The sequence below is a fragment of the Sciurus carolinensis genome, chromosome 1, assembly GCF_902686445.1.
Source record: "Sciurus carolinensis chromosome 1, mSciCar1.2, whole genome shotgun sequence".
Taxonomy (NCBI): Eukaryota; Metazoa; Chordata; class Mammalia; order Rodentia; family Sciuridae; genus Sciurus; species Sciurus carolinensis.
The window spans coordinates 35,627,931-35,654,390 of NC_062213.1; the positions used below are offsets into that span (position 1 = coordinate 35,627,931).

At 36.8% G+C, this 26,460-nt stretch overlaps 2 protein-coding genes across 2 annotated transcripts in view; one reads left to right on the top strand and one right to left on the bottom strand.

Annotated features, from left to right (window-relative positions):
- Dcaf13 (DDB1 and CUL4 associated factor 13) overlaps positions 1-5,389 on the bottom strand; it is a 43,369-nt gene extending 37,980 nt beyond the window's left edge. Inside the window, exon 1 of the mRNA XM_047557783.1 lies at positions 5,218-5,389. Coding sequence (XP_047413739.1) covers positions 5,218-5,287 — 70 coding nt within the window. The 5' untranslated portion in view covers positions 5,288-5,389. The remainder of the gene's footprint in view (positions 1-5,217) is intronic.
- A 54-nt stretch (positions 5,390-5,443) lies between these two features.
- On the top strand, positions 5,444-23,177 carry Slc25a32 (solute carrier family 25 member 32). The gene is made up of 7 exons (XM_047557798.1): positions 5,444-5,966; positions 12,008-12,158; positions 14,882-14,967; positions 16,064-16,224; positions 17,830-17,943; positions 18,260-18,405; positions 19,427-23,177. Exons 1-7 carry the CDS (start codon positions 5,813-5,815, stop codon positions 19,563-19,565), a joined length of 951 nt encoding a protein of 316 aa, XP_047413754.1. The 5' UTR covers positions 5,444-5,812; the 3' UTR covers positions 19,566-23,177.
- The last annotated feature ends 3,283 nt before the right edge of the window (positions 23,178-26,460 follow it).

Below are 26,460 nucleotides of genomic sequence, written 5' to 3' on the forward strand. Positions count from 1 at the left end.
TGGAGAATATCATGCTAAGTGAGATAAGCCAATCTCAAAAATCCAAAGGACAAATGATCTCCCTGATCAGTGGATGATGACACATAGTGGTGGGTGGGAAGGAGGTAAGAATGGAGGAAAAAGGAACTGCACAGAGAGAAAAGAGTGGTGGGAGGGTTGGGGGGGAAGGAAAAAATAACAGAATGAATCAAACACTATTATCCTTTGTAAAAGTATGACTACACAAATGGTGTGTCTTTACTTCATGTACAAACAGAGAAACAGTATGTATCCCATTTGTGTACAATAAAAATAAATTTAAAAAAAGAATTAAATAAACGGAGATGTTTAGAAAAGTGGAAGTTCATCTTCCAGAATTATGTAACCCTTTCTAAAGAAATTGGTTATTAACATTTTTAAATATAAAATTCTGATATTGTCCCATTCATTTCATACTCTTAAAACATGCACAAATACATAGTTTAAAAGCAGAGTTTACAATTATTTCACTTAAAAATTGTTTTAAATTTTTGATAGGACCACTTAATAAGAGACCTACCTCTTAAAAAATTTAAGGGTACTACTGTAAAGCCACAGGCAAAATGTTGTACAGCAGATCTTTATTACTAATTCATCTTACATAACTAAAATTTCGTACTTGTTGAATAGCAACTCCCTATTCTACTCTCTGCTTCATTGAATTCCACTACTTTAGATATCTCAGTTAAGCGAAGTCATGCAATATTTGTCCTTTTATGACAGGCTTATTTCATCTTACCTAATGTTGTCAAGGGTTATTCACATTGTCATGAATAGCATTGTTCCCAGAACAACCCAAACCTAGTATATGAGAACTATCCTCAAGGTGCCATAAGACCAAAAAAAGAGGAAATCAGATACAGGATTGGAAAAAAAAAAAAAAAAAAAGCTTCTTTACTGCAAAGGATGCAAAGGAAACAATCAACAAGGTGAAAAGACACCCTACAGAATGTGAGAAAATCTTGTTAGCTATTCATCAAAGGCTTACTATCCAGAAGATATAAAGAATTCAAAAAAGTTAATACCCAAAGAACAAGTAATCCAATCAATAAATAGGCATGTGAACTGAACAGATGCTTCTCAAAGGAAATACAAATGGATACATATATATATGAAAAAATGCTCAACATCTTTAGCCAGTGGAGAATGCAAATCAAAACGACATTGGCATTTTTTTCTTATCCCAGTCAAAATGGCTATAATCAAGAAAACAAAAAATAACATGCTGGTGAAAATGCAAGGGAAAAAGAAACATTTATGTTCTAGTGGTGGAAAAGTAAATTAGTGCAGTATGAAAAAGTCAAAATGGCTATAATCAAGAAAACAAAAAATAACATGCTGGTGAAAATGCAAGGGAAAAAGGAACATTTATGTTCTAGTGGTGGAAAAGTAAATTAGTGCAGTATGAAAAACAATATGAAGGTGTCTCAAAAAATTAAAAACAGAACAAACATATATGATCCAGATATACCATTCCTGGGCATATATTCAAAGGAATCAAAGTCAGCCTATAAAAGAGCTATCTGTACACCTGTGTTTATTGTAGCATTATTACCAATAGTCAAGCCATGAAATCAGGCTAGAAGCCCATCAACAGATGAATGGATAAAAAAAATGTGATATATCCACACAAGAGAGGACTAGTACTATTTATTTGGAGTACTATGCAGTCAAAAAGAATGAAATCATGTCACTTGCAGGAAAATGGATGGAACTAGAGAGCATCATGTTAAGTGAAATATGGCAAACTCATAAAGATAAGTATCACATTTTCTCTTACATGTGGAATCTAAAAAACTAACAAACAAAAAACAAACAAAATCCCATGAATGTAGAAGAGGAATTTTTAGGGAAAGGGATAAAAGTTAGGGGGAGGAGATAGTAGGGAGTGTTAATACAATCAAAGCATGTAACATGCATAGATGGAACCCTAACAATGAAATCCATTAATTCACACAATCAATGTATACTAATAATTAAATTTAAAAACAAACTTCAATTGAACACAGTGATAGTTTCAAAGGTTCTGGTCTAATTTCAATTTGTTTCGGCATTTGGTTTTAAGGGTTACCATAGCTGAAAAGAATTCAGGCATCCTGCAAAAGAATAGCAAGCATCCTGGAACCAATTCCTTGCTTGGCATATTCTTATGGTAATATCTATGACTTCATTCACTGAGAACATCTCGAAAGAGGAGAATTGGTTCAGTTAATACAGTGTTGTACAGAGTGAGGACTGCCTGGCCTTCACAAAGATAAGGAGATCCAAAGAGATGCCTACAGCTACTACACTCATTTAGTATATTTAATTTTTAGTTCCATCAGATTTGCAAAGGTTATTTCTGAAGTATGTTTTAAAAAGTTCTACCCTCTCTGATGTCAACAGCTGTTCCTACAAAATTGCTACTTCAATACTTTTAACAGTAAAAAAGATCACTGTTTCCCAATTTCTTTCAGAAGAAAAAATGAATTTTTATAGATAACACTTTCATCACTTTCAGTACAAAAATTTTTAAATGGTGGAAACATTCCCAAGCATACATCATCAAAATGATTTTTACATAGCACAAGATTTTTTTGAAGTCATTTCCTCATTCATCATTAAAATGAACTTTGAAAATTGTTTTTTTCTAAAAAAGAAAAAATTTAAAAAGCCTCCTAGTTCACATTCATAACCACTGAGGCCTGCCAAATTTAAGAAATGCTTAATTCACTGTTATGTTCCACAACTCTTTCAAGAACTTTGCCATAATAAAACCAAGGAACTTGAAAAGATTTTTATGGTCCACTTCATCACTTAAAAGTTATAATCCCCTATAAATATAAACTGTAACATGCTGCAAAATTCTGAAGCTAGAAGTACTGCTTTGTCAATCCTTCACTCCTCAGTATATGTGAATTACCTCATATAGTAAGTGACTATTTAACATATAGCTAAAATGAGGGTATTCTAATCAATCCAAATACTATATAAATAAAAATTCACTTGTCTTTTAAGAAAGTATAAACTGAAATTCCAATTGCTTTTTTACCACACTGGAATGGATACCCCCAAAGCATCCATTTCTTAGAGACCTATGACCTACGGAATAAAGTTCAGTTTCCTTTCTGGTCTTCTACAATCTGACCCCAATCTACCTTTTTTAGCTTCAAGTTCTTTCTGAAGCTCAGTTAAAGACAAATAAGTTTACTCACTGTCATCTAAAATTGCCTTGTACTGTTCCACTTTTGAATTCTTCTATATATTAAGGCTTCCAACAGAACTTCCAACTTTTATTCTAACCTATCTAAGCCCTGTGTACCCCTTAAAAAGTCTAGTAAAATCTTGTATCTTTTTTTAAAATGTCTTCAGTGAAGTTTTTCACCTCACAATGATCCTGCTCACCTCTAAATTCATAATCCAGTCAATAAGAAACGTCAATTATATTGAAGGAGGACCTGCCATACAGCACAAGCACTGAGGATATAATAATTAATAAACTCACTGCATTTATTATTTAATGAGCCTTGTGCCTGCTAGGCCAGTACTCTACCACTGAGCTACATCCCCAGACCTCTCACTGCATATACTTAGGTAAGGTGTTCTCACACATATTAACTAGCTGCATCAGAATTACCAAGGGACTTTTAAAAACAGATTCCTCAGTGCTTACCCCAATACTTAAATACTTTATAAAATTTATAAGAAAATAACTCTTAAAATAAAAATGGAAGATAAAGACTACAAATGTCTTGTTTTGTTTTACAGAGCTCGAAAACTTCTAGTTTTCCATTTATTGCTCTTTCCATCAGAAAGTATAAATAGGGAGATGTAGGAAAAAAATAACTAGATCAGATGACTAAGAACATCTTAACACTGAGATTCTATGACCAGTCAGTCACAGGCCCATTCATTCAGACATTCATGAAGCATCTACTATGTGCCACATACTACCTAAACACAATGAATATTAAAAATGATTTTCCTTCTCTCTCCAAATACAGTCTGATGGGAAAGACTATTCATCAAAGTAAAACCAGAAGACATTATGGTAAACACTGACCAAGGTATAAAAATGTTATAGAAGAGGGCTGCTGCTATGGTGGCGAGCACATGCATAGAAGATTATTGTTCAAAGAAACCTTCCTAGACAGAGCAGCTTAACTGGGTAAGGGTGTGTGCCACAGGAAGTCTGAAAGAGAATGCCTGAAATGCACTCATGTTGGCAAGGGTGAATATAAGCTGCTTGTGGGAAAAGTAGTGACTGATGAAATTGAAGATGAAATAGGGATCAGAGGTTCAACGATTGAGAACAATCTCAAGTCTGACAGACAAACTTAATTTGCATTTCAGAAATACTCCTGTCTCATTTCTTACCCTGTAAACATACTGGAAGCAGGGACCATAAACTTACATCTTAGCAATACTCATATATATGTTGACAACTCTCTATTAATCAAAAGTGAAATATTGTTCGTCTCACTTTTAATAGCTTATCCCTCATTCGAACTCCAAAGACATGGCCCTTCTTTGTATGCCTTAGAAAGAAGGCAAAGCCCTAGCCTTTGCAGGTGCTATTCTCTTCACTTACAATGGTCTGTTCACACCAGTTTGGTCTCTAGTCATTTAGGTTTCATGACCAAAATCACAGTTCATAAGCGGTCGGCATGTTATTGAGCGAACGGGTCATTAAGGATAAATAAAACATTATTTTTACTTTACCCTTTCCGCACTTAAACTTTTCACAAGGGTTTCTGGTAAGCGAAAAGTGATGGCTTTAAAACCCATTTGTTCCTTTTCAAACGCATAAGTAATTACAAGAGGAAAAGTGAATACACAAGTTGCAAAGTTTTAAAGAAGACTGTTTAATCCTTAAACCCTTCAATACACGAGTGTGGCTTATTCAAGTTTCACTTCTCAACAACAGAAACCTGAAGAGAACCAGAGAACAGGAGATGGAAATGGAAGGCGGAGGCGGAAGCCTTTCTACCTCCTGGGAACTTTCAGTTATCACTAGAAGAAATTCTTAGGGAAAAAAAAGTCTTTAAAAAACACTACCCGCTACCCAGTTCCGCAACAGCACTATCTGAAAAAAGTTTGCCTAGGCGAAAGAGAAGTGGGAAAGAACAAGACTGAAGTGCTGGTCTGCCCACTCCTTTACTTTCGTTGAGGCCGGACCTAAGACTTGCAGAGGCGCCCCTTCCAATCACCTTCCCTCACCTCTCTGTAAGTCCAACTTGGTTTCGCGTACGTAGTTGTCCGGATTCCGGCTCAGCATCTTCACCTTCATCTTGGCGGCTCTTCCTCCCGGACTCCACCAGTCTCAGTCCGGTGAGAACCACCGCTTCCTCCCGCACACTCCACTTCCGCCTCTCGCTGACTACTTCCTGTCACGTGACGCCGCCTCGTGGCCACCAGCGAGGCTCAGCTGGATCCCGCGGCGCTCCGTAGTTGCGCCGGCAAAGGTTGGCAGGGGGCGGTTCTTCAGCTGTAGCTATCGTCCACGTCCTTTGACTCAAGCACGCCGCTTCAGCTGTGGAGGTAGGGCGGGCACTAGGTGGAGGCGTGCACCCCGCCTCCTTCACGTTTTCCACCGTCGTGACGTGCGGCCGTGCCCCCTCACGCCCCTGTGCACCGGGGTCTCCGGGCTTGGTTCCTGGGTCCCGGCTGTCAGAGTTTTTTCGCCAATCCCGGAAGTGGGCTCGCGCCCTGCGGTTCCTGCTCCCGGGCGGCGACCGTCGCCACGGTGGCGGCCACTGCATCTCGTCCCACCTCCGCGGCCCTGGGTGCCGTAGTGTCGACGGGCCCCGAGCCTATGACCGGCCAGGGCCAGTCGGCGTCCGGGTCGTCGGCGTGGAGCACAGTATTCCGCCACGTCCGGTATGAGAACCTGGTAGCTGGTGTGAGCGGCGGGGTCTTATCCAACCTTGCGCTACACCCGCTCGACCTCGTGAAGATCCGCTTTGCCGGTAAGAGCCCACCCAGACCCGGGGCGCTTTCCTAGCTGCAAGCACCGACTGGGTGGTAGAAACTCAAAAGGGGACCGTGGCTCTCCCCTGCTTCTTCTATACTTTGAGGAGGCGGGCGTTGAAAAAGATGCTGTTTACGTTGTCTCCTCTGGAACTGGATTTGTGAAAGTAGGACCTGGCCGCTGTCTTCCCCGCTCTCTAAGACTGGGCAAAGTCTGAGGGGAAAAGAAAAAAAAAAAAAAAAGAGTGGATTTGTCACTTTTTTAGGACTTGGCTGTCACACGTGTGAATCAGTAACTCTCTGGAGGTACTTTGAAATCGTAGGGCAGCCACGTGTTTGGAAGCGTAACTGAAAGTGTCAAGTGCTTGGGGTAGAGTGCTGTCCTGTGGATATATAGAAGTAGGTTTGAGATAGAATTCTCTTCAGTTTCTTTGGTTTTTGGTCTTTACAGTGTGGTACTATTATCCTTTGAACAAAAAAGTAGCCAGAATCTAGATTTTTTTAAAAGTGAATTAAGGATGTCGAATTAGCACTTTAGAAGTTAAACTCAACACTAAATTCTGGAAGAGATAGTTTTAGACATAAACTTTGGAAACTTAACTCAGAAACCTTTTTTCTGGTTATTAATACAAGTTAAGTTCTGCCCTGAGAATTCAATTTGCAGTTTCGGTTTATCTTAGAGTAATACTAGGTATTTTATTCTCTTCACTTTTTTTTTGTACCTGAAATTGAATTATGTATCTCTTAATATTTGTAGACTTAGAGCTCTCTGGGTTACAGAAGTGCTTTAAAAAGTTCTTGACCTCAGGGAACTTACTATCTAATTGTAAGATTTGAGACTTAGTCATATAAGAAAATTCCCAAAAACATAAAATCAAGGGCAAAGTAGAGAAAATTCAAATACAAAATAGGAATACGTGTAGACTATCAAGAAAATCATAAATTGCTGATGGCCACATGCATCTGTAAAGGTTCCTTGCAAGATTGGATTTTGAGGTTTCCCATAGAATTAATACTTTGACAGAAAGAAGACAAGAAACAGTTCGATGAAGAAAAATCAGTGAAAGTTATGGACTGTTCCCTTTAGAAAAGATACTACAAACACATAATTTCATAGAGTTTATGATGCATATATAAATAATTGTGATTATTATTGACAAGTAATCTTCTTTGAGCATTTACCAGGAACATTTACTAGAAGAAAGGCAATGAACAAAGAGCTTTAGATATGGTTTTTTGTTTTGTTTTGTTTGTTTTTTGGTACCAGGGATTGAACTCAGGGGCACTCAACCACTGAGCCACATCTGCAGCCCTGTTTTGTGTTTTATTTAGAGACAGGATCTCTCGGAGTTGCTTAGCATCTCCTGCATCAGCCTCCTGAGTGGTGTTGATGCATTTCATATGATCAAGGAGGAAATTAAAGTTCAGTAAGTGCTAAAGATAGAATTTGTACCCAAATCTGCCCAACATCAACTCTGTTCTTAACTGCAAAAGCAGTTGGATTGCTTTCTCATAATATCAGTATTATTGGTAATATCAGCTTTGTCATTAAGTATCAGTTTACCTTGGCCTCATCCTTTCCAAACTTCACAGAACTCAGAGGTATTTAATAGCTGAATCTCACAAGAAAGACCTCTGTGGTAAAATCAATTCCAGAAACATCAAGTTGTGTTTTTTGTTCTGTTTTGTTTTTGCACCTGTACTGGGAATTGTATTTAGGGCCTGAGCCACATCCCCAACCCTATTTTGTGTTTTATTTAGAGACAGGGTCTCATTGAGTTGCTTAGTGTGTCACCATTGCCGAAGCTGGCTTTGAACTTGAGATCCTCCTGCCTCAGCCTCCCAAGCTGCTGGGATGCATGCAGCACTGTGCCTGACCGAGCTTTATATACATTCTTGTTCACTATCCTGTGAGTTTATTATCCTCTTTATACAGGTGACAATAACTGGAATGACTTAACTTGCCCAAGTCACAGAATGTAAAGGTAGATCTGGAATTGAATCTATGTATTCTAACTCTGGATTTCTCTGGCGCTTTACTACTTACCATCCTGCCTTTATGAATCCCTGGTATATAGTGAATTGAACATGAATAAAAGAATTTGGGCTTGGCTGCAGAGGTGGACCTGTGTAACTTGGTGACCTTTTTCAGCAGCTTTGTTTAGGAGCAGAAAAGGTGGCAGTTGAGATGATCATTGAGAAATAGTGTAGTTGGTTGATTAATTTAAGACAATGCAGTGAAGCAGACTATACCTGAGGGAAGAAAATTCTTGGTATCTTGAGAAGATGATAATCTTGATGAAGTGGGAGAGTAGTGGGAAACTAGTAGGGTTTAAGTTACAGATAGGGGATTGAGAGTAATAATAAAGCCCACAGTGTGGCTCTGATATTATAATAGAGAAGAGGAAAATTTTAGATGAGTAATGGAGATAAAGCATCTGGTCATCAGCATCAATGCTTTAACCTGTGGTTTTTATGCTTTCATATAATTAAAACCATTTAATAAAATTAATATCTGATGATGGGGGTTTAGTCCTGAATGTATGTGCTACTAAACCAAACCTATAATTTTTCAATGAGTTCTAAATATGAATCAAAATTTCAGGGTATCCGAAGTTGGAAAGATTGGAAATCATCTCATGTGAGAAAACTGAAGGAACTAGTTTAGCTTGGAGGGAATGGAAATCCTTGAGATAGTTAAGAGAACTTCCATGTGGGAAAGAGAGCTGCCTCATTGTGGGTTGATCCTAAGTTCAGACATAAGTTGAGTTGAAATTATGGGGAGGCAAATTTTGGCATGGCAACATTGTGGTGCTATGAAATGAAACTGGTGATGACTAAAAGTGGTTCAGACAGAGGTTAGAAGAAATTCTTGTGTTGGGTGGAAGACTTGAATTAGGTAATCGTTGAGGTCTGTTCTGACTTTATGATATAATTTTAGATTTTCAAAAATGATAGGAATCCCAGCAAATACGAATGTGTAAAAATAGGAATTTCCTAAAATAACCCCATCTGTAAAGATTTGTGAGTTTTTGTGAGGAAAGAAGAAAGGAGAATATAACTAAATCTGTAATATTAATAAAGGAACAATAATGTACAAAAACAAGTCTAGCACATGGTAAAGTTATATTTATGTGGTATTACAAGACTCATTGGCATAAATGAACAAATATTTTTAGTGCTTACAGTTTTCTAGACATGTTTCCATGTGCTTTAAGTGTTTGTTTGGTCTGTAATCCCAGCGGCTCAGGCAGGAGGGTACTGAATTCAAAACCAGCCTCAGCAATTTATCAAGGCCCCAAGCAACTCAGTGAGACCTTGTCTCTAAATAAAATACAAGAAAAGGCTGGGGATGTGGCTCAGTGGTTAAGCGCCGCTGGTTTGAATCTCCCGCACACACACACACACGAAAAGTTTTGGGGGTCTTTTTGCAGTGCTGGGGCTTGACCCCAGAGTCTTGCACATATTAGACAAGCACTGTACAACTGAGCTACATCCCTGGCTCCACTATGCATATATCAATCCATTTAATACTGACTCATTTAATTGGTGTTAACATATTCAGAATTCATTTTGGTTTTTTTTCCCCCTCCATGTTGTGAGTGACAAAACTCAGGTATAAGAGTAATCACATGGCTTACTCAGGGGTCACACAATAATTGTTAACAATTGGGATTCAATCCCAGGAAGTCTATTTCAGTAACATATGCTGTTGGTCTGAAGCTGTGAGTGGGTAGTTTGGTATAGTGGAAGGGAAAATTTAAATGCTAGAAATGAAAGTAAAAAAAAAAAAAAAAAAAAAAATTCCAGAAAGTTAAGCTGCCAGATTGACATGTCTTTTATGCCATGTAAAAAATTATCTCCAGGAGTGGATGTTAGGAAAGAGATCAAGACTAGAGATCAAGAAACTGGAGCACAGGTATGGCAGTGAATCTACTTTGCAGTTGAAAGTGGAAAGATTGCCTGTAAAAATTAACATTTAAGGATGGGCAGAGAAAAAGGGGGCTGGGGAAATTTAGTGGCAAAGAAGAGGAAAATCAGGAGGATGTGGGATGAGGCAAGCCAAAAGGAGGTGTTTTAGAAGGTAAACAATGTCAGCTGCCACTAAGGGTGTAACCGAAAGCTTGGTCCTTGTCCCCAATGCCCATTCAATAATGAAGACACAGTTTTGAGAAAAAGGAAAAAGAAGTTTTATTGCTTTGCTAACAAAGGAGGAGCAAAGGGACTTCTGTCCCAGAGACTGTGATTTGCCCATCAGGAGGGACCAGGGGATTTTAAAGGAGCTCTTCAAAGGCTGTATTCCAGGTGTGCCCTGACAAGGGGTCCCAGTGTGCCCTGATGGTGTGTTAACATTCACTTGTTAATTTGGAAGATATTTACTTCCTAGATCCTCTGGCAGATAACTCAAAGTAATCTTGTTCCCCACCCCAGGTTAGGGAGGTGGAGAGGGAGAAGAGGAAAAGGAAAACATGTCCCTTTTAAAAATAAGCTTCAGAGCTATATTCAAAAGGTGAAGTGAACCACCGTTACAAGGGGTTCTTAAGGAAGAAAGGACTCCCAAAGTGTACTTGGAGGTCCTTAACTAGAGCACTTGAAGTAATAGGTGAAACCCAGACAGATTGCAATGGAGGTGAGAAAGCTGGATTGTTGTTTTCTCATTTGCAGAAGCTTCACTGATAGGGAGGCAATGGGATCAAAGAGGAAGTACTTCAAGAAAGACTTAAGCCTGTTTAAATTCTGATGTTAAGAACTGAAAGGAAGGGAGAGATTGAAGATGGAGACAGGGAAATAATGAGTGAGGTTTCTTTTCATCATTTTTTAGTGGTGGAATTAGTTGTTACTTACTTGTACATGCACACAATTTAACAGTATAATTTGGTTAATTTTGTTCCCCATGGGGTCCAAGGGAACATGATCTAGAGCAATATCTCAAAACTTTTTTTTTCCCATTTCAGACCTGGGGCCTTGTGGCTGCTAGGCAAGCTCTTTCCTGAGCTCTGTCTCCAGCCAACATCTTGCTCTTTTTGACCACAACCCGTAATAGTAAATAAATTTTACCTTTGCTATCTAGTGTATATATACACACACACTGAAACACAAGTCAGTGATTCTTATTTGCCATGCTTGTTATACACAGTAGAGTCAAGAGTACATTGAATGGGGCATGCTTATTTGTGGCTGGTGGACTGTAAATTCTCTCTGGAGGGCAATTTCAATATGTATTTATAACTTAAATTAGTACACTTTGACCCATATCATTTCTCTCTCCCCTTTTTTTGTGTATTGGATTGAGCCCAGGGGTACTCTGCCACTGAGTTACAATCTCAGCCCTTTCTGTTTTTTTATTTGGAGACAGTCTTAATAAGTTGCTGAGGCTGACCTTGCACTTGGGATCCCCCTGACTCAGCTGGGATTACAGGCTCCCTGGGATTACACCCATGCCTGGCCATGTCAATTCCCCTTCTAATAGTTAATTTTAAGGAAATAAGAATTCATACAAACTGTTATACAAAATATTCTTTAGAGAATTTTTTGTAATAGAAAAAAGAGAACATGTCAAATAGGGGAATGATAGTATAAATGATAGAATGTCTAGGAGATGGAAAACTATCACTTTTTTAAAAGTCTTAGTTTGGGAATCTACTTAATAGCAAGGGGGAATGTTTCTATAATTTCTTGAGTAGGGGAAAAGCAGTATAAAAAACTTCAGCTTGGTGTACTGTAATCCCAGTGACTCAGGAGAATGAGAAAGGATGTTAACAGGTTTTGAAACCTATTTACCTAAGAGATTTTGGGTTATTTAATAGCTAATCTGATACTTCCTAAAATATTACTTGGGTGCTTAATATATGCTCAATAAATGCTTGGATAAATTTATTAACATTAATTTTGAAGTATAGAACAATTCTAGGAAATATTTTTCTGCTTAATAAAGGTTTTCTTCTGAATTTTTCTTCTTTATATATCTAATTTATGAACCTATTTATATGTGATTCTGAACTAGAATTTTTTTTCTCATTTTGTGTATCCTTTAATGCAGTGAGTGATGGATTGGAACTGAGACCAAAATATAAAGGAATTTTACATTGCTTGAGTACCATTTGGAAACTTGATGGGCTGCGGGGACTTTATCAAGGAGTAACTCCAAATGTTTGGGGTGCAGGTTTATCCTGGGGACTCTACTTTTTCTTGTGAGTAGATCTGGGAGATTTCACAGTATTAAATAAAAAGGAATTTTTGTTTTGGTGGTTTTTTACATATTGTTTGGTGAAGAAAGATGAATCATTGAATCAGGTATTTTAAGTGGAAGGATTAGAGAGCAAATAGCTTATTAGTTTCCTTCACTTTCAGCTATTATCATCAGAAGCATTTGGTCTAGAAGAAAGTTTATAAAGGAAAGGATGAAGAAATGAGATGGAAAACCCTATAGAAGCCATTTTATGTATTCAGGAAGGCAAGGTGTTTAACTGATTATTTTTATAAGCAGAACACTCACAGATTAGAAGAGAACTTTTTATCTTATTTAAAATCATTTAAAAAAAATTTGGACAATTCAAAATGAAGTTTTAGGACATCCTCAGGATTTCTGAGGTGTTTGGGCCATATCAGGACTCTTGAGCATTTCTACCAGCCAAAATAGACTAGAAAAAGTTGAATAAACCAATTTGTTATTTATTAGTAGTTTTGTAAAGTATTGCAGAGATTGGAAGAACCTGGAACTCTTGTCTAAAATGAATCATGAATTTCAGTTCTCTTTGGTTTCTATTTTTTATAAAAGAAGATAACTTGTTATTTTCTCCACTAATAAGAGATTAATTACAAAATGCCCCCAAAATAGAAAATTTTATAAATTCTAAAGTATCCTGAGATTGTTGCTTATTTGTGCTCAGACAGATTCCTGAAATATTTGAGATGGCTTACAGAGATGTATTTGATTTGCTGTATGTGGTGTCTCATACCTGTAATCCCATGACTCAGGAGGCTGAAGCAAGAAGATGGCAAGTTTGGGGCCAGTCTCAGCAATTTAGCAAGATCCTGTCTCAAAATAAAAAAGTATGGGGTAAAGTACCCCTGGGTTTATTCTCAGTACCTAAGGAAAAAAAAAAAAAAAAAAAGAAACCCAGAAATGCATTTGATTCATAATGAACTTGGAAAGGAAAGAAAAGACAGATTTAGAGTCCTTATAAAAACACATCTTAGGAGAGCCTGATTGAGGAAAGAAAGCAAAAGCTGAAAGGCTTTGAAGCATATTGCTTCATACCTCTTATTTGACCTGCTTCATCTTCCCAGCTTGTTCATTTTCATTCTCTTACTCCTTCACCAGTCAGATAGCATCACTATTAGAAAGAACTTCTATCGCGTGCCTTCTGAAGAAACCACAGGAAGACCTATGTATGGCAGCCACACTCAGCTTGTTGAGTACATAAGAACAGAGCAACTTGTTGCTGCTGTGGAGAAGCATGTGCTGCTGTGAGCTTGCCTCTGATATTTGAGACTGAATCCACAAATGGGAAAGCTTTTCTTTAACAGAGGACATTTTTAGGAAAACCTCAATACCTGGTGCCTTTGCCTTTTTCTCCTTTGTGTTATATATGTTACTTGATCTTTCATAACTTAATGGCAGTATCCAAACCAATCTTAAGATACATTTTTAAAGTAAAAAACTAAAATTTAGCCTTCATTTTGTTTAAATGTTTTTCTTAATTTCACTCCTAAGACATACTTAGGTAAACCATATAGATATATTCATACACATATATGTTTGTGTTTGTTTTTGTTTTATAGCACTGGGGATTAAGCCAGGGGTGCTCTACCACTGAGCTATATTCCTAGCCCTTTTTAGTTTTTATTTTGAGACAGGATCTCTAAGTTGCCCAGGCTGGCTCTGAACTTGTGATCCTCTTGCCTAAGCCTCCCAAGTATCTGGGATTACAGGTGCTGTGCCACCTTGCCCCAAAAAAATACTTTATGAATTTGATTTGTATACATTGTCCTAGAGAGTTTCTAAGAACAAGCCTTACAAATGATGTTTATGTGATGAGAATTGCTTATGAGAAAAATTTGTTGCATGTTAGAATTATACTGGGAAAGTTTGAAAATACTGATTCAACTGTAGTCTTTTAAGAGGAAAGTAAAATTTGTGTTTAGAGAAAATAGGCCTGATTTGACTCCCCTGCAATGAAATGTTTAGTGACTATTTTCTGCCAGATAAAACTGAAATCTCTGTTACTCAATGTGGCTCAATTTTCCCTGTCTTTACCATCCACCGTTATCACTATCACTTTCCCCATGTTCATATCTTTCCTTACTGGAACTGTGCCCATCTCCATGCACAGCTTAGTGCCCCCTCCAACGTAAAGTCTTCTATGACCTCATAGTTTCTGGATCTCTTATGATACTGTCTGTGTCCTTTCTATATGATTATCATTTTATTATGTCTTTTACTGTTTATTTGTTTGCCACCTGTGGTCCTTGTTAATCTTAAGAAAGATCTATATTTGATGTTTCTCTGTCAGAAAACCAAGGGATAGTTCCAGAACATAGGTACTCAGCACACATATTTGTTAAGTGCCTCTTTGGTCTTGCCTTTGCCTGTTCTTCTCAATCTCTGCATCACAGCTACATCTTCCCATTCTCCCAGTTTTCCTGTCCTTTTTAATTGACTGCTGAATGTGTGATTAAAATATGTTACATATGTATTGCCAGACATATATATTTGTTAGGGAGAGGTGGTGTAATCCTATAGTAAACCATTTCTGTCATGTCCATTCTTTAAAATAAAGTCTCATTTGTGTTTGTTTTTCATTGACTTTTACTTTGGGGATAGTGCTATTAAGTTGCATATTTTTTGAAACAGACTTTACTGTTTTAGGACATCTATTTTAATTAACCTGCTCATGTTTAATTCTTTTAGTTACAATGCCATCAAATCATATAAAACAGAAGGAAGAGCTGAAAGGTTAGAGGCAACAGAATACCTCATCTCAGCTGCTGAAGCTGGTAAGGCAATGTGTGTAATATAAAACATCACCTTCCAAACTTGTTTTTCATTTTTATTTTTTGTCTTTTTTCCTTTGGATACCAGAATTTAAGTAAAGTTATCTAAGTATATTAATTAGTTATCACATAAAATTTCTTAGCAATTGCCCTTATTGGTTTCTCTGGATGGATTTCAAAAATTGTACTTATCACAAAGGGTGGAAAATTTAGAAAAGTTATGAATTCCTAATAGATTAAGATGATTTGGTAGATGTTTCCTTAAAATATTATTTCAGTTTTCAAAGTATTTAATTTAGTAGCCTTATTTCATTACCTTATGTTTGTATACTATCTGGAGAAAAAAACAAAGTGAGACCCATAAATCTTTATAAATCCTACTTCTTCGATCCTTGCTACCTTGGTTTCTCAGTGTTTACTGATTGTTTTTTTAAAGCAATAACTACTTCACTCATTTTTTGAATACCTAGCTACTAGCAGAGTCATGATAAGACTCAACAAATATTTGTTGAATAAAGGACTCCTTAGAAAATTTAGCAAATGAAAAACTTGACCAGTTTTTTTCTTTTACAGAGTTGTCACTTTCTGTAAGAATGTAAAATGTGACATTGTATCACACAGTTAATTTTTGAGGGGAAGTAGCTACTTTGAATGGATTTGGGGAAGATTGTGATGAAGGAGGTGAACGAATGTGTATATGTGCACAGAATATTGAGATGCTGAGTTCCTGGTTCTCGTCTAACCTTCAGCCCCTCTGGTTTATGCTGTCTTATGCTCCTAAGATCTGTATCTCCTTTCCATCTATTTTCTATACCAGGCCACATTGGTTAGGAGTCAGGGGACCTTTACTATCCCCAGACCTCAAAGGGAAGTATTTTACATCTCATTTCCCTTTTAACTTACCTCTCACCACCACATGAGGAATTTTTTATAACCCTCAAAAATTATGTCTATGCTCTGACCCTAAAAAGACCACATCTCTGTTGTTCCTGATACAGCCTCTAGATAAACTCCTCCTTTACATAATGGACTGTTCTTAGTTTGGATTAAGTGGAGAAGCACCTATATGCTGAGTAATCTTCTTTAAATCTGATTTTAGGAGCCATGACCCTCTGCATTACAAACCCATTATGGGTAACAAAAACTCGCCTTATGTTACAGTATGAAGGTGTTGTTAACTCCTCACAGAGACAATACAAAGGAATGTTTGATGCACTTGTGAAAATATATAAGTATGAAGGTGTGCGTGGATTGTATAAGGTAATGAGTTATCAATATATTTTCAATAACTGAGAATTGCAGTTTCTCTTAGCTTTGTTGTTTCTCTTCTGAATGACCTGGATTTGGTCCTAAAAGAAGCCACCCTTAGGCAAGAAGCAATTGAATGAAAACTGAAATCTAGCTTATAATATTAAGATTGTATTTTAAGCTGCTTATTCTAGTGTCATCATGACACTGGTGGGTGTGAGAACTGTCTAAAACTCTGTCAGGTGTCTTTTTAGTAAGTCAGGCAAGTTGGGATAACAGTCTGGAGAAGAGATAAGTGAGTCTGATAGCCTCTTATTTTATTGGAAATTTTATAAAGTTCAAACCTTTCATGTATTTTTAAAATAACAAAAATCCTATTCCCTTGCCTATTGTGATATTTTTTCAAATATTTTATTAGTGACATTAACATCTGTTTTTTTTATTTTATTTTATAACTCCTTTTCTCCCATTTTCTGCTTTTCTACCATCCATTCCCACCTGTCTTATTCCCATAAAATTTTCCCCCCACTATTGGGGAATGAATCCGGGGCTTCATACATGCTAGGCAGGTGCTCTACCACTAAACTACATACCTCTATATATCCAGCCCTTTTATAAAAATTGTATTTTTAGACAGGGTCTCACTATATACCAGGCTACCCTTTAACTTGTGATCTTCCTGCCTCAAAACTCCTCAGTAGCTCAGGTTACAGGCATGTGCCACCACACCTAGTCCCTGCATTTTTTTTTAGGCCATCCATAGTTTAAAATCAAAATTAGATACTTTCAATTTTTAACTTTTTTTTTTTAAAGAATTGTGTAATAGTTTTTAAAATCAATAACATGAGTTTGTTGTTATAAATTACTGGCCTATGGGCAAAAGTGTTGGACATAAATCATTCAATTCTGTGTTTTCTCCATCACTTTTTGCCTTATTCTTTTAGAATACCTATGCTTACTCCATTGAATTATTATTACCTTTCCTTTTTTACTTTTCCAGAATCTAACCTCCTGCTCATATCCTGGTTCTTGATGATGGTGTCTTCTTTATGTTTGTATGTGTATTGTTTAAAGAATAAATAACATGAAAATTCAAATTGGGGGCAGGTGGAAAGGAGCAGATAGTATTAGGGATTGAACCCAGGGACTTTACCCTTGAGCTACATCTCTAGCTGCCTCTACCCCCCCCCACCACCCCTTTTTTTGAGATAGGGTCTTGCTAAGTTACTTAGGGCCACACTGAGTTGCTGAGACTAGCCTCAAACTTGTAATCCTCTTATCCCAGCCTCCCAGTTTACTGGCATTACAGGCATGTGCCACCATACCTGGCAAAAATCCCAAATCTTTTTTTTTTTTTTGGGTGCTGGGGATCGACCCCAGGGCCTTGTGCTTACAAGGCAAGCACTCTACCGACTGAGCTCTCTCCCCAGCCCCCCAAATCTTTAACTAAAAAATAAAGTAAAAGAGAATATTATTTTAACCTCATATAAAAATGTGATATGTACAAAACTTAAATTTGCTTAGAGTACTACACTTAAGAGAGAAAATATTGACTTAAGTGTATCTTTCTTTGAAAGTTGTTTAGTTTTTGCTCCTTTTAAAATTCTTCCCTTTTAGGGATTTATTCCTGGACTGTTTGGAACATCACATGGTGCCCTTCAGTTTATGGCATATGAATTGCTTAAGTTGAAGTACAACCAGCATATCAATAGATTACCAGAAGCCCAGTTGGTAAGATCATTCTTGTAAAAATCATATTTACTTGAAGAAGCATTTAAGAGTTGGAAATTTTGTCATGTATACTTCAGTAGTATTGATGTGATAATGAATACTGACTCTGCTAATTTAATTTATATTTAAATATTTGATAAGCTAATGATGTGCGAATGTTTAAAGCAAAACCACATAATTACACAGAGCTTGCATTGAAGAGAGGAAACCATATTTTTCACATAAAGGTTCATTTAAATTTTTTTGTTCTTTATAGTTTTTACTTCTATATTTTTAAAGAAGTCCTGTCTACAAATGTTTCACATTGTCATTTTAGAGCACAGTAGAATATATATCTGTGGCTGCACTATCCAAAATATTTGCTGTGGCAGCAACATACCCATATCAAGTTGTGAGAGCCCGTCTTCAGGATCAGCACATGTGTTACAATGGTGTAACGGATGTAATTGCAAAGACATGGAGGTGAGAGTATGCTGAATATCAGAATTGCTGTGATGCCTTAATTTATCCTGTACATGTTGTATAACAAAGGCCAATTTGCTATGGTAAAAGCATGACTAGTGGTCCCTGCTTTCTCATTTACTACTGCCGTTGTGTAGGCATGGACTTAAATCTCTCTGAGACTTGATTTCTTCATTTTAAACTTAGACTAAATAGGCTGACAAGGTTGCTGTAAAAATAAAATGAGATCTGGGGGTGGTGGCACAGTTCCTTGAGAGGCTGAGACCAGGAGGATTATGAGTTAAGAGGCTAGCCTAGACAACATAGCAAGAGCCCCATCTCAAGAAAAAAATGAACTACTTGAAAAAAATAATAAAATTGAGGTGTTTTAAACATTTGGCATTGAAAGTAAGAAATAGTAAAGCTAGTTTAATACAATTTAGAAGGCCCCATACCTGCTACTGGTCCTATAACTTTTTCAGTACTTATCTCCCAGTATGGAAGAGATGCTTGTTTTTCACTATGAGAATAAATGATTATCTGCCTTTAATTCTAAAAGGCCAGAGCAGAATATTTAGAATGTTTAAATTTAGTTAAATACAAGAAATACTGAATAAGAACCTAAGTGTCAAGTTCCTAGGCCTTATTCCATATTAGAGGCATCAAGGAAATAAAATTTTATTTTTATATGTACTATATGTAGTGTTGTGGGCATTTATATAAGCTATAGGATTTTTAATGCTTCAATTAGATCAGTTAAAACTGCTGCATATCCACACAGTTGAAAGCATTCAAAGATTGTTAACTTAAAGCTACTTTCCAGCTCAGTTTTAAGGTGTCCCCACCCTCTCTCTTAGTCAGTTTATGAAAAGAATGTAGGCCCTATGAATGGCTTTAAACTATATTTTTTCAGGACATTCTAAACATGGACTTAAGTCAAAGTTAAACTCGACTATTTACTCCATACCCTTCTCAGTTAAAATTTGTGTTTTCTGGCTTTCTATTTAGGAAATTAAGCTTGTATCTATTTTTCCCTCTTAAGGAAAGAAGGCATCGGTGGATTTTACAAAGGAATTGCCCCCAATTTGATTAGAGTGACTCCAGCCTGCTGTATTACCTTTGTGGTATATGAAAATGTCTCACATTTTTTACTTGGCCTTAGAGACAAGAAAGTAAGCTAAAAAAAAAAGTAATTCCTGTATATTTTCCCAAGACAGCATCAATCTCCTTTGTGTTTGAGACATGAAACTCAGAAGAATGCTGCACAGCAAAATGGCTTATAAACAAAATTTGTCGTTAATCTTTAGAAGTCAAAGAGCTGCTAAGTCTTCACAATGTTTCCTGCTTCTTGTCTTCTCCATATATATGGGACTTGGCTACCTCTGTCTGTCATGACTGCCTTCTACATGTTAAAACTGACACCAAGTGTAGAGTTTCAGACATCTCTCCATTTCATTAAGTAGAAACTAATTTGCAACATTTGCTAAATGGATTGGAGGAATGTGCCCCTTTTTCAGAATTTGTTTGCCTGGATTGACTTTAAAATTGACCTTGTGCAATAGCAAGAAAACAGCTTCTTAAAAGAATGTTTGTTTCAAGGGTAATTAAACTTTAAGAATTTACTGAATAATGTGTTTAGAATTTACTGAATAAGGTTTTTGCCAAATCCAGATCATTTTGAATGGGGATATTTTAGTGAGAAAAGTCCACTGTAAACGTGCTTTAGTTTTAATTCATTTGGAACACACTAACTGTAGAAATTTGAGGAATTATGTAATTCTCTGAGAAATATCTAACATTTTTTTGTCATTCCATTGCTTTTTTCCCCCAGTGGCTCTTCCATAATTTAAAACATAATCCTGGACTCAGTTCTTGGTTTGGGGCATAAATACCTAGTGTAGATTAAAGTCGTAAAATCTCAACTTCTAGGCTCTGGCAGCCTTTATTTAGCATGTATGGCTGTGAATCACTTATGAGAAGTGCTCAGTAGATTGCCTTTCACAGATACTGTGTGTTGTTAACAAACTGAAAAGAGGGAAATTTTAACTTTCTCCTTTAATGTCCAGATGTATGGATCCAGTTCCCAATAAATGATTAATCTACATTGGTCGCTCAAATTCACATTGAAGTACAAATTATATTAATGGCTATTATTGATTTTACTTGTTAAAGTAATTGTAACTATCTGTAAGTATAAAGGCCTACCACAAAAGGCCGACAGAATAATACTGATATTGTATTTATCATAAACATCAATGCGTGCTGTTGCACTACCATCCACTTGTTGTAAATAAAATATTATGGTTTTCAGAGCCATATTTCTTTGAAAATAGGTCTATTTTTTTATATTTTGAAAGTGGCATTGTTTTTAAAATAAAGATGAAATGATAAGTATCTAATTGTATTTAATACATATAACATGCATAGGAATGTTTTGTAAATTAAGTATAGTGTTTTTTCATACTTCTGGATTATATTGTAACTTATATGAAATCCTGATATTAATACCTATATGGAAAGATAAACTATAGTTTATATTTGGAGTTTTAGAGGTAGCACCATCATTTGAATCTTGCTGTGTACCCACAAATTTATAAAACATAATTCTTGTCCTCCAAGAGCATATAAGCTAACATAATAAAATTTGCATTAAATAAGAACATTAAATTAAGAACATGCAGGGACATTTTTACAAAGAGTTTCTAAAAGTGTTTTGAGAAAAGAGCTCTTACTTCACTCATTCAACAATATTTACCAAGTACCAGTTGCCAGGAGCCAGTTACCAGGCTTCAGAAATATAGCAGTAAGTCAGCTGGACAACATTCCTGCCCTCAGGGGATTTTCATTTTAGTATGAGTCTCGGAAAACAAATCTATGTATAATTTCTGGTGTTGAAAGCAAATAAAATGAAAGCAGAATTGAGGATAGTGTTGGCTTCTTAGTATGGTTGGTGTTGGGCAGGGTGTTTTTGAGGAAGTAATATTTGAGAACTTTTAAAAGAAGTGGGAAAGCAAACCACAAGAAAATAGAGAAAACATATTCTAGGCAGAGAGAATGGGAATTACAGAGGCCCTGAGGCAGGACTTACCTTGAGTAGAGAATGAGTGACGAAAGGGGAGGTTGGAGAACTGACTACTACAGCATTGCAGGAAAGAGTGCAGGCTGGTAAATCAGACTGGCTTCCAGTTTCAGCCTCCTAATTTTCTGTTTGACCAAAGGCAAATCATTTCACCTGCCTCTTGGTTCCTCATCTGTGGAATGATGTCTTAGATCAGTTCCTCTAGTAATGCCTGAGATGGGGATTCTTGGGCACATGACTGAGGGAGTACTCTTAGGAAAAATCTGTAACAGAATAAAGAAAACAGAATAAGGCAGGGAAAGAAGAATAAAGGCAGTCCTCCAAATAAGGGTGGAGAGCTGTTGGCAGCCAACCTGTAGCAGCTAGGATAGGAGTGCACCAGCCCTGTAAAAGGAATCTAAATGAGTCACCAGCAGCATGTGATACATAGCCATAGGATTATTGACAGGATTAATTGAATTTATTCAAATAAAGAATTTAACACAGTTCTTGTAAACCTTAACAGAAGCCAGATCTTGTAGTCTATGGTAAGAAGTTTAGATTGTATGAGAACTCATTTTGGTGATTGGAGGAACAATTAGGAGACAGGCAAGAAGCAGGGATACTGGTTAAGAAGCTTTCTGGTGTCAAGAGTTGGTGGTAGCTTGGACATGGTTGATGGAGTCAGGTGGTGATTTACAGCTTGAGGGGAACTAGAACAGGGTTCATGAGAAAACATTTAAGCAGGACCTTGAAGGAAGATTATAAATGGAACCTCGAGAAAACTAGCAAGCAGGGAGTGGAGGTGGCCTGTCTTGAGCAGTGAGTCGTCAGTATAATAAATAAAAGTGCGAGCTGCAAGCCTGGTCAGTGCATAACCCTGGGCCTTACTAATAAACCTATTGGGGTTTTATTAGGTAAAAGAGAAATGAGAGTAATTAGTACAGAGACATGGCTAGGGGTGACAGGAAGACCAGTCAGAGAGAAGCAAACTTAAAACATATGTTATCAACCATGTAAATATTTCAGTAGTTTGAACATTGATTCGGTTTATAGAAGTTGAAGACAGGTTGCAAGCAGCTGAGGAAGTGAGCAAACTGTGAGGATGTAATTTACCATGGACTCTTCTTTCTGGGATTTCAGCAGATGAAGGAAAAGTAAAAGAACTTTATCATGAAAAAGTACTGTAAGTCTAGGAAGGGCTGGAAGTAGGAGAGGTTGGCAAGGGAAAAACCAGAATATGACTATAGAGAACTCTAAAAGAAGCCAAAAAATAAACAAGCTATGTGCCAGAGACCCATGATGAAAGACCCAAAGTGATGGGTTTCAGGCTTTATAAAGAAGTCCCTTTGATTTCAATATGTTTTTGTGGTCTGACAATAATTACGTCATGTTTTTTAAACAGCACACTATATAATAGGGATATCAACTAAAAAGTATATTTGATTTCAGAAGTCATCAGTTAGGTTTTCTTTTTTGTTAAATTTGTTTTGGAGTTGTAGTTGGACAGAATGCCGTTATTTTATTTGTTTATTTTTATGTGGTGCTAAGGATCAAACCCAATGCCTCATACATGCTAGGCAAAGTGCTCTGCCACTGAGCTACAACCCCAGCCCAGGTTTTCTTTTGAATGTGAATCCCACGAAAAGTCCTCCAGATAAAATATGTATTATTACCACTTTTGTAGCAAATTCTCTGTAGTGGTTATTGAAATAAATGTAATACTGCGAAATGATTTTTCTTAACCTTATATGTTAGGTAACATACAGAAAATATGTGGTTTTGGGTTATAGTTTTGAACTTCTTTCTATAAGATTAAATAGGAAATAGCCTCTGAAATACCTGTAATGAATTCCTGCTGTTGACTGCCCTGAATCCTTTTCTCTTTTTTTCTCGGAGAAGTAGCCTGAATTTCTTTCAAAGCCTACCTCTTCCCTTCATTCTCAGCTTTATGATTTAGAAGGAATCAGAGGTAAGTCCTGATAGGCAGAGCCAATCTGAATGTACCATCTCTGTTGATGATAATGACCAGTTTGGAAATGGCAGTTATTTAAACTGATTCAGAGTAAGTCTTAAAGATCTTTTTCCTGAGTATATTGACATAGATTTTTCTCTTTGCTGTTTCTTGAGTGAGAATGCATATAACTCTCATACCTCCTGGAAACCAATTTAGGATCATGAATTGGGTGAAGTTTGTCCAGAATAGAGTCAACATCAATGAAGCAACTATAAGAGATTGAAAGAAAGAAAGAAACTATGTTCTAAGTCACATGTATGGGATTCTGACTCAACTCACCATGTATCAATCAACATGTATCTCTGAAGTTTTCAGGGTGGACAATAAATTTCCTTTATTTACAAACTGATCTCAGTTGGATTTTTCTATTACTGGCTGCAACTGAATGCTTCCTAGGTTACACATTTGATATAGTTCCTAAACTTACTCTCCAGTCAGCTGTCATGTCATGGACTCCTTTTTCTATAGAAATTGATGCCACTTTATGGATAGTAAGCACTTTGGGACTGTTATGTGATTACATAGTATTTCTAAAACCACTGAAGTGGCTGGGAAAAATCTGAGACACCCAGTGTGTTATTTTAGCCCTCATTCTTAAGAGCATGCTCAGCATTGAATGCACCTTGGTAGTCATTGACGAGGGACGCAAATACCCTCAGAGAAATCCATCCACTACTTGTCGGAAATTTCCTATTACCATCTTTCATTGCTTTTCTAGTTCCCTGACCATCCAGCTAAGGCAATAGTAGTTGTCCATGAATTAGCATAGATCTATACTTTGTACATTTTTCACTCCAGTGACTGAGTACCCAGTGAATTTTCCTTCATTGTCCTTCAGGGTCACCCGTCACTGGGACTATAGTGCTACAGCTTTGGACTTAACATCAGCATACCTGCTTTGGGCTTGTATCATAGAGTAACATACAGACCTCAACATTTTTAATCAGTCAACTGTTGAACACACCAGGTCATAGGCATGAGGCGTGGGAGAGTTGGTATTGAAGGTACCTTCTAGACTTCCTAAGCTGTCTCTTATATGCCATTTCCTTACTATGATTGCTGCTACACATCTACATCCTCAACATTACAGATGGTTCAAACAACACCCAGGTAATATGGGGAACTCTGACCATATGGTCACCTGATGTCTACCAAGGCTCAGTAGCATGCCAGATGCTGCTGGTATTTGGGGTCTTGCTTTTGGAAAGAAAATATTTAGAAGAGGCCATAATTTTCTTAGAAAATTCTAGAGGTTCTGTCTTTGATTTTTCCTGTTGGTTTTCATTTAAGATGTCATTTACCACCTCTATTTGCTATAAAAACTCCTAATTCATTGACTCCATTGGATCATAGGTACCAAGTGGTATTGCCACTTCTACAGACTAAATTTGTTTCAGAGACTTCTCTTGCTCTGATTCTCAAAACTGGCAAGAATGGGGATGATTATATTTGGGTTAAATATAACACTCGGATGTTATATTGTGCCTGTAAGATCCAATAGTCTGCAGTGGTTTAGCTTTTTTCATGTAGGTGGCAGAAGGTACAGCAACCTGTGTCACCGTGAAGAATATGTATTGACCCTTCAGATTAATAATCCCCCAGAAATGACAATGAGGTGACAGTTCCCCAAATTTTTGTTGGATTTATTTCCCACCTGCTCATTCACATGTCTGTGAACTATCTTTGTGTTCTTTGCCCACTTTCTTTTGGGATTTGGTCTTTTAGTTCTTGATTTCTAGAAGTTATTTACAAATAAGGGCTGTAATACAAGTTGCAAATATTATGAACAGTTGTGTTCACCTTTGCTTATGATCTACTTTTCAATTTCTAGATCTTTACTAATGAGGGCTGTGATTGGAGTTACAAATACTGTAACCAGCTATTTTATTTGTATTTCAACTTGGCATATGATCTTTTTCACCTATTACCATCATACAAAATTTATTTGTATGTAACTGATACATTATGTAGTTGATCACACTTCTCTTCAGTAACTTCTAAATTTAGAGTTAGAAAATCCTCTACTTCTCCCAAGTGATGGTGCTATACAGCTAAGGTTGAGAAGTACTAGATTAGGAGAAGCAATTATAAATTTAAGGAAAGAATTGGAATTGCCACTAACCCCTAAACTTCCTTAATCTGAAAATTTCTCTGTCCTACACGGGTCTCAGTCTTCACTTTCTTTGCAATATGATCTCATGGCTTTAATTATCACTTCCATACTAAAAATTTCCAAATATCCATCTTCATCCCTAAACTTTCCTCTGAGCTCCAGACTCATTTCCAACTGCCTGTTGAGCATCTGTGATAGTTTCCTGTTAATGCAAATTCAGCATCTTCAAAGCCATCTTGCCCCCAAATCTGACCTTCCTATTTCTTTTTCTTCCAATATCCTAAGACTGAACGCCCAAAAGTGATATTTGGTTCTCCTGTGGTCCGTTTTCCCATATCGTTTCCTTTTGAGCCTCTTTTGGACATCTCTCAAATACGTTCTCTCTTTCATCCTAGGGTCATCAATCTCTGTAAAGCCATGCCATTCCAGTCGCTCCTTTTTTTTTTACCCCCCGTGGATAATGTATATGCTATAAGCTTGCCATTTTCTTCACGTTAAAGTCTACACATTTAGTGCATTCATAACATTATGTAACCATTACCACTACATAGTTCTAGAACATTTCATCACCTCTAAAAGGAAATCCTGTACTTAGTGAACAGTTGCTCCCCATTCTTCCTTCCTCAGCGTCCAGCAAGCACCAATCTGCTGTAACATTGCTTCCTCTGTTTAGTTTGTTTTTAGATTCATCCATGTTGTCAGTTTGTCTCAGCAATCCATTCCTTTTTATGGCTGAATAATATTTCATTGTATTCATACCCTACATTTTTATTCATTTTTTTATTTGATGAACATTTAGGTTGTTTGAACCTTTTGCTATTGTGAATGACACTGCTATGAAGATTCATGTTCAAGTTTTTGTTTGTAAACCTGTTTTTAGTTCTTTTG